We start from the raw sequence: 15,539 nt of genomic DNA, 5'->3' as shown, positions 1-15,539 counted from the left end.
CCAGGTCCAAGATTGGGGGGGACATGTCCCCCTCGTCCCCCCTGGGATTTGCGCCAGTGGTGGTAGCAAAAGTAGATGATACGCTGGCAAAAGTCGAGCAAGATCAGCGTGTAAGCAGCCGTGACATTAGAAATGACCTAAACACCCATCATCAGTATTAAAACAGTATTTGGAGAAAGTTAGAAAACAAAAAGGAACTCGACGTTTGGGTGTAACATAATCAGGCTCAAAAATATGTATTTAATCGGAATTCTATATGCCAATCTCTACTGAAACGTAACGAACTCGAGGCATTTGTGAATCGGTTGATCACGAGTGATGACAAGCAGTAGCGTAGCGTGATATTCCGAAAGGGGGATGCCAAAGTTAGTCATATGTGCGATATAGTACTACTGCAACCAGCAATACATAGCTATTCCGAATGGAAATATAGGGTTATACAAAATTTAGGAGGAAGCCTCCCTAATTGGAGGCCTAGTGGGGCATAGAGAAGCGAATGCGTGGATTACGTTAGAATTTAATAACCAATTGTCTCAGCTCCTTCTTGCCACTACCGTTGTGACGAGAAAACTAGGCTCCACTTTTGTATGAACATTGTTTCCAGTATCGTTCCCTTCATTTCTTTCTCGTGGGCGGCTTTTTTCTCCACATACCACACGTCAATCTCGTTCTTTCAAAAAAAAAAAAAAAAAAAAAAAAATCGCCCCTAGAAATTTGTCAACTTGGGTCCGGAACTCAGACGCCCGTTCGTGAATATGGGCCTGAGTGTTATATCATTTGAAGATGTAAAGACAAAGCACTTAAACCAACTCTGGGGGCCTGTTTCTGTATCCAGATACTGAAGTCAAGGGCGCAAATCTGTTTTCAACGTTGGTGGGATGGGCAAGACTGTTCCATAATCCTTTCCTTTTTTAACGATGTTCAAAATATTTATGAAGTTGAAAAAAATGCTGTGGAGGATTAGGGGAGCAGAGTTGTCTATATCATCGGCAGGAGGGCACATTTTAAGGCTTATTGTGGGGGGAGGGGAGAAGAGACTCATATTACAGTAGATGAATCAAATTTCTGAGGTAAACCTGTTGTACTCGTATATTATATACCAAATGATGTAGATGAAATAGTGGTACATATCATTATTACAACTCAGTGCCGTGAGCACATTCTGAAATTTGAATATATGCATAATAATAATTGACATGTTTCTACTTACGCATCCACAATGATTCACATTAAAATTTTAGGACATTTGTTTTATAACAATACAAATAATGACTTCCCCAAAACTATGAAAGAAAATCAATCAGGCCTATATTTGGCGCAACAATACTCTTATCTGAGCAAAATTATGATTACCAAAATAGCATTATAGGAATTGTTACAGGAATTAAACAAATAGTTGAAAATAGACTACTAATAATTAATGACAATGAAATATTAAAGAATACGATTCTTTTTTAAAAAATGAAACAAGTCAAAGGACATCAATTTTCTTTGTGGCAGTCGGATAGAAATCATCATCATCACAATCTCAAATCGGATTATTGGGGGGGTGGACAAGATTGTAGGGAACATGTTCCCCTTATGTCCCCGAGATTTGTGCCAGTGACTGAAGGGCCCTGGCACAATCTTTGCGAGTGACGGGGAGTGGTGGCTCTCTTGTCCTACCAGATCGGTGACCGTAATTCTACAGAATGCTTTAAATTTATGCCTGTGTCTGTGAGCTCCTTTACGATGAAGATTACAATTACGATGCATTTAGTTACGATTAAGGCATAACTATTTTAATACTATTATTTACATAACCGGCATGCTTCAAAAATGCGTTGAACTAACCATTTCCGTTTTGTTCTATTTCCTTTATATTAGGGCTCGCACGTTCTGTTCAGAAACTATAGCTTAGTTCAAAATATATACAGTTGGAAATACTTGAATTTGCTAGCGTATATCTAAAGCAAATGTAGGGTTGCAAGGGATGAGGAGGAGTGAGAAGGGAAGTATTGCGCATGCGCATTCAACAGAAAGCAGACGAAAACCCCGATGCTTTCAGTAGGCCTGGAAGCCCGAGGAAAATAGCATACGGCAGGAGGAAGGACAGAAAATGTGCATCTGAGCGACGCGCATGCGTAGGTTCTTCTTGTCAAAGTAAGTCGAGAGAGAGCGCGCCAGAAGATTGCAGTGGAAATAATTGTGATAATTACAAGCAAACAATTTATATATAATGAAATACGTACTTTTTCTTATTAACAGGGGATGCCGGGCATACCGGCGTTCCCTTACGCTACGCCGCTGATGACAAGTGGGTAACCTAAGATAACAATGTGCGAAAATGATCGTGGTTGAAGCGAGGAGAAGTCCACAGTTTGTAACAAAGCCCACACTGATGCCCAGGAAAATTATGTTGTGTGTTTGGTAGGATTGGAAAGTCGTCGTGCATCACAAGCTGCTACAATCGGGAAGAACGATAAACTTGTACTTGTACTGTCGACAATTAACACTACTGCACCTTACAATTTAAAGGAAACTTCCGGAACTAGTCAATAAAAAGGGTGTCGAATACTACATTTACAACGCCACACCGCATATATCTTTAACAACCCGTTTGAAATGAGGAGAACTTGACTGGAAGGTTTTAGTGCCTTACGGTAATCGGGTTCGAATCCCGGGATACATAGTAGGTAAAACCATGTCCGTTACAAACCACATTTTTAACGCTGTTTCTGTGGTCACAGATGAATTACATGTTCCCCCTACATAAGCTTTTAAATATTACTCGTCCTTTCTGAGTTAACAGATTTATAAATTATAGGAAGACCCCGTATTCCTAATCTGCACCCATTTTCATTAAGATAAACAATACATCATGGTAACAAACACAGTCTAAAAGGGAGCGTACGCGCCTTTGGCGTGGGAGGCCCGGGTTCGATTCCCGGCGGGAGCTCATGTGGTTCGGATTCCACGTTAATCAGTAGGTCAACGTTTCATATAGCCTCGCTGCTGAACGGCACGTTAAACTCAAAATCAACTCAACAGTCTAAAAGGGAATCCGACCGTTAATTGTAAAACACATCATTTTGAATGTTTAATGATTGTTTTCTTTGAAGAAAGAAGAATACTGTTCAGTTACGATTGTTCGTTTCTCCCCCTCTCAGATCTGACTGCCACTGTACGCAGGGGCGCCCGAAAAAATTCTAGGTAGGGGCCATCTCCATGGTTAGTATATTACGTCTGGTATTTAATTTACGTGGTTTGCTATATTAGATATACATTTTCGTGAGCCAGAGGGGGCCCCACCCTACCCTCCCCTTCGGGCGCCCATGACTGTACGTGCAGTTGTAAAAAATATTGTGTAATTTGTATTAGTATGATATACGTTCCTTAACTAAAACTTTCATAAGTGCCAGTCCACAAAAGGCTGTGGTAGATCAGATAACGAGCGTTCAACTAGGTGAGGGTGGTCAAAAGATCTGCCTCAACGCCATCATCTTAGACTTTTTGTATCTATGTAGGTCTCCTACTGACTCATGACTAAAGAAATGAGTAAATACTGAAAATGTGCCACCACCTGAAATTAAACTAGAAACCATGTGCACCAAAATTACACTTCTTAACCTTCACGCAAAAGACGATTAACTACTTGCGTCCATTAAAGTGAGCACCGGAAGAGCCGTCTGAGTGATATTTTAACAATATATCGGTATACTTAAATAGGGACTTTTAAATTACCGTAAAATACGTATATCACTGAGCATCTCAATGAGTTATTTCCATCTGCAAAATACTAACTGTATTATAAAATAAATATTGTAACCTAAATGATACGTTTACAAAATACTACATTCAGCAGAGTATGTTTTTAAACAAGTTTAGCTTAATGTTTATATATTGAAAGTCATCCCTAAATGAGTATGTTAAAATTTTAGATGTGTAGCTAAATTGCATTCTCACACCGAAAGACAACAGAGAAATTGTTACGTTAGTTTTCGAGCTAAAAATTTATTCGTATTTGTACCCTGCCTTCCCCAAATTGAGGCATAGCCAAATTGGCTTTTAACATCCGAAACCTACAGAAACGGATGTACGCATGGGGTGGGTCCTAGGGGTCTGGACCCCTCCCGAAATCTCGATTTTTGTGTAAATTTAGCCTAATTTTAGGGGCAATTAAAAAAAATTTAACATAAAATATCCTCATATTGAGTTTGGATCCCTCCGGAAATAAACTCTTGAGTACGCTACTGCCTACAGATTTACTTTATTTCGTGAAAAATAATCGGACCATTAGCTAGATTCATAATTGAGTTTCTCTATACAAAGATAAACTTTTATTTAACATTTTCAGTGACACAATTCATATTCTGAGGGACACAATTCATATTCATGTAAAGGTGTTCTTTTTTTCAAAAGGATGTTTAATTAAACAAGAGAGTTTAAAATGTTAGTAGATTTATTTATTAACTTATGTCGTGCACAGCACGTTTATACATAAATCATATATATTTCTACACATATTCACTTAAAACCAGGAATAGATCTACTATTCTAGTTTTGTCTTTTATCGATGACTTTTTTTATTTGAATGAATTAGGTAGAAAGGAGCAAATACAATCAATACTCAATAGCAGGAATGTAGTGGCACGTCACAAACAGGTCAAATTACATTCTAACCATAAGTAACCAATTAATTGAACTAACCAATTTCTTTTAAGTAGTACGTGCAAGCGTGTTTATGTATTTATGTGTGTGAATGTGTGTGAATATGTAAATTGAATAGTCTTTATGGGATATTTTAATGCAAAAGATTACATAAGCTTTTTGGTTTATAGTTGAACATACTTGTTGTTTGTACATTGTTTTAAATTCTTTAAGATGTTTTGTGCTGCCATAATGAACACGTGAAGATTCTTCTTTGTTGATCAGTTGTACATCTGGAGAAATTTATTCACCAGTCATCACCTCCATAAATTCTGTAGAAGAGAGAAATTGAATGTTGTTAGATGAAGTTGACGTATGATAAAAGAGGACATAGATATAATTTATAAATAAAAGAAAACACACACACACACGCAAAATACTCTTGTCTTGTACGCTTATCTGCTGCTGGAAAGTAAACTCCTATGTTAAAATACAGGGTAGATTGATGTTCCATGGGAGTCTTAGTGCTAAAAGAGACAGTAAACGTAAAGAAATACACAATGTTTCACAGGACATCATAATCACCAAACTGGAAGGAACACTTCGCTTTTGTTTTACTGTTATTTTAAGAAAGAATTGTTAAAACTCTTAATCTACTTGACATTTCTCTTATATTAATCTATTGTACTTCTAAATGTGTTAAATGACACATGCTGTTCTATTTACTACTTTAAAAAAATCTTCCAAATTAGGAAAATTGCTTTATTTTAATATAGCTATTTAAGGTATCTATTGGGGAGCAACACAAATATTTTTGGACAAAATTCTACACAAGAAACAAGAAGTTTTATTATATACAGATAAGTGCTCAAAGGATATATATATTTCCCGAAACCAGCTTTAAGTAAATTTCTTTAAAGTCGAAATCACGGGGAGAAATCCCGGAGGAAAAGGACTCTGTTTACCAGATTCCATATATACCTAGACAAATTCCTCATGTACTGATAAGATTTGCCGACACTATATTGAAACGACTGTTAGATCTCGTGAATGAGTCCCCACAATTGATACTTTGTACTTCCGCTTTCTTGAACCAAAAATGGGAAATCTTCATTCAATGGAAATCACGAAAATCATTTTTAAAATAAAATTTACAATGGTCGCTTAGAATATTTAATATTTCTTGATGGAAAATATTAAATGTCATTTGCTGAGTTCGTAGTCTAGGTAAGTAGCATATTCACAAGTAGAGTTAACCAAATATATTAGGAAGTTAATTTCGCTATTGACAAGAAAATAACACACACACACAAATATATATATAAAATTACTGATATCTTTGATTGACAATAATTGTTACTATTTACTGATTAAACGTTTAAGATTTTCCCTCTTATAGAAGTGTGCATTAAGTCAGATGTACTATTCTTGCTATACAACTTAAGTCTCATTATCCACAAGCTTTTTTCTTTTTTTTAAATGAAAATATGGAAATAGAACAATAAACGAAGAAGATCTAATTTATTTAACTCTATTTCCAAGTCTTACGATATTCCTTACAATGTTTAACTTCTTAATAATTTCACAGAGGAATGTTGAATGAAAAGAACGATTGCCGAAGATTAAGAGCTTTGTACTCTTTTAACATGTATCGATAACACACGGTACAATTGTCATTATCCACTGTTACATGAATCACATTTTCCACAATGAAATTCTTCATTACAAAAAAACAAACAAAAAAAAAAAAAAACTCAGGAGATTCTTTGATAAATAATTAACGAGATGCAGTACATTCTTAATATACAGTTCACGATATTCGATGATACCTAAAACCTGGTAGCACTTTACGCATCTAAACTATTTGGTTTTTATTTGGTTGAACTGTAGTTTGGATTGTGAGTTGTAATCAATAAAATCAACTTTAATCTCAAATGGTAACTGGGCCAGAAGTAAAATAATTTAACTTTTTCCATGCGACTTCTATATCACGTTCAACTTTGTAGTTCTTTTACTTTTGCATCGCTAAATGAAGAACGAATTTGATAACAACTCACGTATCCAAATCGTCAATCACCATTTTCTACTATAAATCATATTTAATGTCAAAAAAATGAAATGAAGTGAAATCTCTAAGTTTAACGTCCCACGCATATGCCTGTAAGGCTAAAGGAGACGGTGATAATGAGAAATGAGTGAAATGGTGGAATGAAGAAAGTGGGAGGAAACGGGAGAACCCCGAGAAAACTCACGAGCACGGTGTTTATCAATCACAAAGTCAAGTATACGTATCTACGTATTGTTTTCAGGATCCTTATTCAACGATTTATCATCGCAAACTCGTGTATGGCTCTTCATATTATTCAAGCCTCATCACTATCCCTTGGTACTGTTGGTGTTTTAATATATGTCCCCAAAAGTCAAATCTAGTTGTTTAGGGCTGAAAGTTATTTAGTTTATACAAAACCTAAAGTTAAATCGCTAATCAGTTCTTCCTTCATAATTGCAATGTTGTTAATTTGTTAGTCCATATCTCATATGGCCTCGGTGCAAAACAGGATGCCAAACTCTAAAATAACCCAAAAGTAATGGCGATAATTTTCCTCTCCAGTTAATCATTATAATCAAACCCGCGGTGATGCAATTGGTATCGCGACTATTGACTAACCACGAGCGCCAGACTTGATCTTCGGAAGACATGTTTTACTTTTCTGCTTTACTCAAGTCTAAATGTGGATCACAGGTTTACATAACCTTTGTCACCTGGTAATATTTGGTAATATTTGAATATAGCTGAGGAAGCGAGGGCGGACAGAGAAAAAAACTTGATTTAATTATCTTCATTTACCGAGGTCACGGAAGTGAAGAGCTTACGTTGATATCGCCCATGAAATGCATTGATCTATCCTGAGACTATATGCAGAAAAATCGTTCTTTCAACGAGAACAGTTAAAATTAATTAGGGCTATCTAAAAGATACACAGATTCCTTACTTCAATATACAGATTGATACTCATTAATATTCCATGAACCTCTCACAAAGTCTCCCATGAATGACTTTTTTCAATATCGACGCCTAGTCAACCCTTCCTTTTTTCACGATAAAATTGTAGGTTATTCTAAATTCATGTAAATCCTCTGCTACAAACTGAACTTATCCCCAATCGACGGTATATTATTTCTGCAAGGCGAATCTTAATTAGATCGATTTATCGAACACATAAAAAGAAAACTTGTCCCGTTTCAATGAAGTCGTTTCGAAAAACCTTTCAAGCATTTGAATGATTTTGGTTTTCTACTTGTTTCTATATAACTTTCCCAAGTCCAAAATTGGTTACATCAATTCGTCTCAATTTCAATTTTACCTCACTATAAAATTGTTAGGAAAAATTTTAGGATTATCAGATACGTTTTACCTCTTTAAATGATTGCTTAAAAACTTGAGACTAAATAAATTCACCCATTTCATAGAAATCATTTCTTCTTCCCCCAAATTGTTTTTTTTTTATATATATACGTATAATTCGCCCTTTGACGATTTTTGTCAAAATTGATTAAGATAAATATTTAGGTCTCCTCTCTCTCCAAATGAATTTTGAAGTAGTCGCTCCTACCTGTTTTCTTCAAGTAGGTGCTGGTTCTCTTTCTTATAACCGAAAATGGAAGGTACACCGAATTCCGTTTAAATCATTTGGTTGTATGATACTCAGAATTCATATCTAAATAACATTTCCTAAATTTCTATTTCGCATCTCAAAGTGGTTGACTCCATTTGAGAGAAATCGGTAGGAAAAATTACTAACTTTAGAGACAATACATTTTGCCTAATTCACCTTTCATATTTAACCATATCACGAACATTCTTATTTAAGATCACTATATTCACTAAAGTTGACTGTGGTAAAAGTTTTCGGGCCTCACTCTTTCCCCTTATTATCCCAATTGAATTCAAATAAGTGAATCAGACATGGGTATATTCACTTAACAAAACTTGTAGATATCAAATTTGACGCCATTACGTCCTGTGAATGGTTCAAGGTTATGTCCGGTGTTTCTAAAGAAGTGCTCTATAGTCTTTATATGCAACTTAAATAAATTAATGCAAGCAAATCTGCACTCCTTTCGATTGGCTCTCTTACATCATCATTCATAAGAATAATAAAATTAATTTCATTTAGTCAAAGGGTTCCGAAGTCACAATGATTAGTCAGTCAGCAGTATTTTGCGTCCATTACCCCGTTCAACCTTCACTTTATCTTGTTCATATTCAATTCGTGCTAGGGATTTACAAATTCCTTTTCTGCGAAGCAAAATACGGTACTCCAGCCTATTTTAGTTCATGTTCCATGCTTAACGGTTCTAGCCCTGCAATATCGTTGCTGCAAATTATCGCCTGAGTTCAAGATACATTGGAACTGGATGTTAATGAGAAAGAATACACAAATACCGTACTTATTCAAATATGCGTCAATATTCTAAATTTCAAGCATGCGACTTTAGAAATATATAATTATTCGACTTTCTGCAAAAAAATAAAAAAAAAATAAAAAAAAATAAAAAAAATAAAATAAAATAAACTTCAAATTTAATTGGTTGTCACTGTCATGAATCACTAACAAAAGTATTTTTTGTATATGTAGGCTAAGCCATTAACAAAAGTGTTTTGTATATGTGAGTTTGAGTAAGTAACATAAGAGTTTTCGAACAGTGTTCTTACATATGTGTGTTTGAGTGTATTCAGTTTACTTTCAGTGCAATTCAATTAATGAGTGGAAAAGTAGAATATTTCACAACATCATACCTTTGGAAAATGAAAAACATACTATTGCTTATACAAAAATATTTGTATCGGACATTTGTAGCGTATGTTATCACCTTTCATTTGCCAAAAACCTAAAACGTTATGAGATTGCATATTTAGTTATAAAGAAATTGGTTATTTCAACTTTCCTTGTTACTTTTGGAATATTTTCCTTTTTCACTTCAAATATTAATGAATCTTCAAACTTTGTATCCTTTCCGGAACGGTTCATTTCTTTGACTTCAAATAATTGCAAAAAATTTGCTTTACAAAAATTTGCAGAAGAATTTCTTAAAGAAATTGCATTTGTTTTTGATTACTCAACAACGAAAAGTTTGTTCATGAATTTCTCATTTAGCACCGAGTTAACTTTCAATAAAAATACTGCTGCTTCTATTTAAATGTGGTTTTCATTGCTATCCGGCCATAGCAATATCATTTACAGTTTTTCAATTTTCATCATCTTAAACCATTAGATGTAAATTATTTTCAAATGTCAAAAGTTTCAAAGTGTGATACTGTTCGGGGTGTATTGGAATATTGTTTTAATGCAGATTCCTGTTCAAACAAATGGAATTGTATTTTTTAAGGAACTCGTCCCATAATGCATTGCTACTCATAGACTGAAATTTCGACTATAACAGATATATAGTGACAGGACAATTAGGCATGCATTTGACATCCACATTATACCCTCAGTAAATGCAGTGCATATGTGAAGATGCTATACCACATTGAATCGGCCATTGGTAGGTGGGGAGGACATACAATATATTCATTTCGCTAGTCCTTGTTATACGTTTGCTAGGTTGTGACACTGACCAGGCACGTAGCCAAGGGGTGGGTCCGGGGGGTCCGGACCCCCCCTTCGAGACCAGAAATAAAAAAATTAAGGAAGGACGAAACAAAAAGAAACAAGAAATAGGAAGAATCAGCGTTAAAAATAAAGATAAAAATTAAGCTAAAGTAAAAATAAATTTTTATCATCGCTTTCCTGTACTATCAAACATGTTATTTCAGAAACGGTTTTCTACTGCTCCTTTAACTTGTCATTTGGAACAGACAGTAATTGACGGAATAATAAAATCAAAAAAGTTATGTGGAAAGCAAGTCCTGTTAACATTTGATTCAACAGAGAAAGTAACGCAGATATAAAATATTTTACAAGACATTATTGGATACGTACTTTTTATTTTTAATAGTTGAGGTCATAATGAAAGGAAAATTGTCATATATGGATGAACAGAAGAAGGAACGTAGATATTGTAATTTTTTAAAAACATATTTTTATAAATATTCTTTTATTCGAGATTTCTTCATAGTTTGTTACTAAATTACTTACTTACATGCATGGGCGCCGATCCTGGGGGGCCGGACCCCAAGGGTCATGTGGGCCCCCTTGTAGTATTTATAAATATACAATATATTGGCATATTTGAATGCAATTTGTCTTAAAATCCTCATATATGCCTTCTGAATCTGAATGAACACCCCGAAATTTACATTGAAATCGGCGCCCTTGCTAATATGTCCTAATTTTAAAGTCTTAACAAACCAATATATGTTGCTAGTAAAATAGTTTAAATTGATCAAGCCACTGGTGTGATAACCACAGTATTTCATATCAAACTCCCCCCCCCCATCACGAAATCCTGACTAAACGAACCAATATATGTTACCAGTAAAATAGTTTAGAATAATCGAACTATGGTGTGATAACCACAGTATTTCATGTCTCGGACCCCCCCCCCCCCATTACGAAATCCTGGCTACGTGCCTGCACTGACAATTCACTTTGAACATTTTGCCTACAGATGAAGAATGTAGGTCAAATTAATACAATATTCAAGTTCACATTTCTTTGTGGAATAAATATAGTATCTAACGCCTTCTACATTCTTTTGTCGGAACATGTGGAAATACTTCACTTGACACAGATAAGGTTGAGAGGTGCTACCAGAAGTAATTCTTCAAAAATCAAAATTCCTAATTGCCTCCTAATGTTTTGTACATTCGCATTTTCTTAGTGTCTTCCACCAACTGTATATTTATAATATTCCTGAAAGCCTTATACACCATAAAAATCACGACTGCGGAAAACACACACGAACCTGTGCTAAGTAGCTACAAGTTAGCTTCGCATCTATTCCGGTCCAAGTCAGTGCAAAACTGGAGAGTCATTAGGAACATATCTATAGGAGCAGGTGCGTTAGCGATGGTAGATTTGTGCGTAATGGAAAAACAATTTTAAAAATCACGTACAAATCTTTGCTAGGTAGTCGCTCTAAGCCAGCTTCGCATTCATTCTGCTTGAGGGTAGGATGAAGCTTGGCAGGAGTGCTAGTAACTAAAAAATAAATTTGCAATACAGTTGCATAGTACTGAACCTATGATTAAAAAAAAACAGTTATATAGAGATGTTATTCATTTTTAAGCTTTGTGAGAGATATTAGTTTGTTTCACCGAATATCCATCCCACAAGAAGCCTTGGGATTTTGCCTGCTCTCAGAAACCAACCCAAGTTAGGAAGTAAATCCTCCTTCGATGCGATTGTCACTAATCATCCACACATCACATGGACATAACACCTCGCTGTGACATGAAGTGTTGGTGTGTAATTTCCATATTATGATAAAAATCAAATATTGGTGGATAATTAATACTTCCAAAATGGTGCATTGTGAAATTGGAATAAATAAAAATATTTGATGCAAAGTCAAATATCGTCAATATGCTATTTTAGTAACATTCCAGCGGGATTGTATTCAATGGCACAATTGTATCATTCCGCCTCCTCTAGCTACCCTCAGAAACAATGCAGAAAATAATCTTTCTCTTGACCAGTGTCGTTTGAAGAAGGAAGACGTTTAATAATGGTGTTTTCGTAAATTGGGTCAAGCAAAGGAACAACTTTCGTTTACTCCTGAATACTAGATTGTTATTAGTTTCTGCCTCAATATTTCTTCACAACATAAGAATAATGACATTCCAGTGGTGATACGATATAAATTGTTTGTGGGTGATAGCAAAACGTATCTAGGCATCTCCCGTCGTTTTCGAATATCTCTCGTACCGTCGTAACCGGTTCGTGTTACTACAAAATAAGGCCAAATAGCTTGATATTAAAGTGCAATATTAATAATTTGTAATTCTAAGAAGAGGAAAAATAATATTAAATATGTGTGATTCGGATTTTTTTTTTTTAATAATTCAATACTTCTCGTTTGTATTGTTGTATGTGAGTGTTATGTAGTGCCAGTGAAGTGGTATTTGCATTACGCTTCACATTGTTAAGTGAGAAGCATTGATTTTTAAATATTTGTTTTTCAGTTTTAAATTGAACTGAAATATTATTGTCTACTGCCCAACACTGGTGTATTTTAATTTCCAGTCCAAAATGTAATGTAGTATAGGTCTCTTATCCCGAGACTATTTAGAGACAAAAGAAGGAGTCGAACTCGGTACTTACTGATGGTTTATTTCTTTCATATAATTTCTTAATAGCTCTGTGGTTTAAAATTACTAGTAAGTGTGTATATTTCATTTCATTGATTTAATTGGTGTACTGAAATATGGATTATGGAATGGTTTGCCTCACGGTAATCGGGTTCGAATCCCGGGATACATAGTAGGTAAAGCCATGTCCATTATAAACCACATTTTTAACGCTGTTTCTGTGGTCACAGATGAATTACATGTCCCCCCTACATAAGCTTTTAAATATTATTCGTTCTTTCTGAGTTAACAGATTTATAAATTATAGGAAGACCCCGTATTCCTAATCTGCACCCATTTTCATTAAGATAAACAATACATCATGGTAACAAACACAGTCTAAAAGGGAGCGTACGCGCCTTTGGCGTTGGAGGCCCTTGTTCGATTCCCGGCGGGAGCTCATGTGGTTCGGATTCCACGTTAATCAGTAGGTCAACGTCTCATATAGCCTCGCTGAAGAACGGCATGTTAAACTCAAAATCAACTCAACAGTCTAAAAGGGAATCCGACCGTTAATTGTAAAACACATCATTTTGAATGTTTAACGATTGTTTTCTTTGAAGAAAGAAGAATACTGTTCAGTTACGATTGTTCGTTTCTCCCCCCTCTCAGATCTGACTGCCACTGTACGCAGGGGCGCCCGAAAAAATTCTAGGTAGGGGCCATCTCCATGGTTGGTATATTACGTCTGGTATTTAATTTACGTGGTTTGCTATATTAGATATACATTTTCGTGAGCCAGAGGGGGCCCCACCCTCCCCTCCCATTCGGGCTCCCATGACTTACGTGAAGTTGTAAAAAGATATTGTGTAATTGGTATTAGTATGATATACGTTTCTTAACTAAAACTTTCATAAGGGCCAATCCACAAAAGGCTGTGGTAGATCAGATAATGAGCGTTCAACTAGGTGAGGGTGGTCAAAAGATCTGCCTCAACGCCATCCCGGACTTTTTGTGAAATGAAATGAAATGAAATTTTTGAGTTTTACGTCCCACGGTTATGCCGGTTAGGCTAAAGGAGACGGTGATGATGAGAGATGAGTGAAATGGTGGAATAAAGAAAGTGGGAGGAAACGGGAGAATCCCGAGAAAACCCACGCACACGGTGTTTGTCCACCACAAAGTTCACTTGGCGGGCCCAGACTTTTTATATCTATCTAGGTCTCCTACTGACTCATGACAAAAGAAATGAGTAAATACTGAAAATGTGCCACCACCGGAAATTAAACTAGAAACCATGTGTACCAAAATTACACTTATTAACCTTCAAGCAAAAGACGGTTAACTACTTGCGTCCATTAAAGTGAGCGCCGGAAGAGCCGTCTGAGTGATATCTATAACTTGCAAAATTTTCATTTGTTTCTTCATCCGATAATGAGATTTTTACATACTCAACCAGTTTATTCAAACCTATTTTAGCTAAATAATGGCGCTTCTGTACTCTTTAGTGAAAGCAAATCTCTAAAGTAAGTATTAGGGCCTATTGGTTTATGACAAAATTAGTTAAAGGAAAAAAAAATCTTTAAACTTGAACCAGAATTCAATCCGACTGGAATCAAATTGCATTTAAGTGTGCATGAAATGTATGGAATGGCATATAATACACATTGTTGTAATAATTTTTTAAAGTTTACCAGCCATTTTTACAATTGCGTAAAATTGCTTGGCAACAATTCCATTTTTTACCATACATACAGTATAAAGTTAGTACTTATTACTTCTTGATCACTTCTTAGTTTCCGACGTGTAGGTTACTCTTGACATGCCTGATATAACTTTTGTAATTTTAATTTATGGGCGACGTTGTACAGAAATAACAGTGAGTTCATATTTTAAATTTAATAATGACTGAAATTCTAGATAACAAAATGTATTTCATTTCCAAGTCATTCCGAGGAATGGTGTAGATACACGAAAAGGAAAATGTGGTAATAATAATAATTTTTTTCTGAGTGTTCTATAGGTAACATGAAAATACAATGGTACTTATGATCAGTGGGTAATTGCCCACTTTAGCCTGGTCACATTGTATTCATAATACTAATGAATAAACGCTATTGCGTTTACTACTAGTAATTAAAGTGTCGAAAGTACAAGATCTATCGCACAAAATATTGTGCACATGAGCTCTATATAGTACATATTTTGAAAATTTAAAGATTTAAGGAACTTGTTTATATAGTGGATACCTAAGTCATTTGTGAATCAAGAAACAGCGGTAAAAATGTAATTCATTACTATGCAAATGTAATGCAAAGCTAGCTGTACACTCCTGTTAATGTGTGCTTAACGCACTTTTCTTGCTTTACGAGCATATCTACTATCGCTGACACGAATGGGCGCTCGATTGTGGGGCCAGGGTGGGACCCGGGCCCCTTGGCACACGAAAATGAATACGTAATATAGCAAACCACCTATATTAAATACCAGATGTAATATAGCAACCATGCGGATGAGTCTTTCCTTAGAAAATTTTCATGGGCACCCCTGCTGACACACTTGCTTCCTAGAGATGCATCCCTGCGCTGCCGTGCGGGTTCCCCAACTTCACCCTGTCCCGAATCAGGTAGACGCAGTGCTAGCTTGTACTGAACATCTAGCGTAAGTTGGTGCT

General features: G+C 35.6%; 1 protein-coding gene across 1 annotated transcript in view; it reads right to left on the bottom strand.

Annotated features, from left to right (window-relative positions):
- Positions 1-4,423: 4,423 nt before the first annotated feature.
- TpnC41C (Troponin C at 41C) overlaps positions 4,424-15,539 on the bottom strand; it is a 57,085-nt gene continuing 45,969 nt past the window's right edge. The window contains exon 6 of the mRNA XM_081771584.1: positions 4,424-4,961. Within this exon, the coding sequence (XP_081627710.1) occupies positions 4,933-4,961 (29 nt within the window). The 3' untranslated portion in view covers positions 4,424-4,932. The remainder of the gene's footprint in view (positions 4,962-15,539) is intronic.

This window comes from Thermobia domestica, chromosome 9, assembly GCF_964235325.1.
Source record: "Thermobia domestica chromosome 9, izTheDome1.hap1.1, whole genome shotgun sequence".
Classification (NCBI taxonomy): Eukaryota; Metazoa; Arthropoda; class Insecta; order Zygentoma; family Lepismatidae; genus Thermobia; species Thermobia domestica.
Note: the sequence above shows the minus strand (reverse complement) of the source record. Positions and strands in the feature narration are given on the sequence as shown.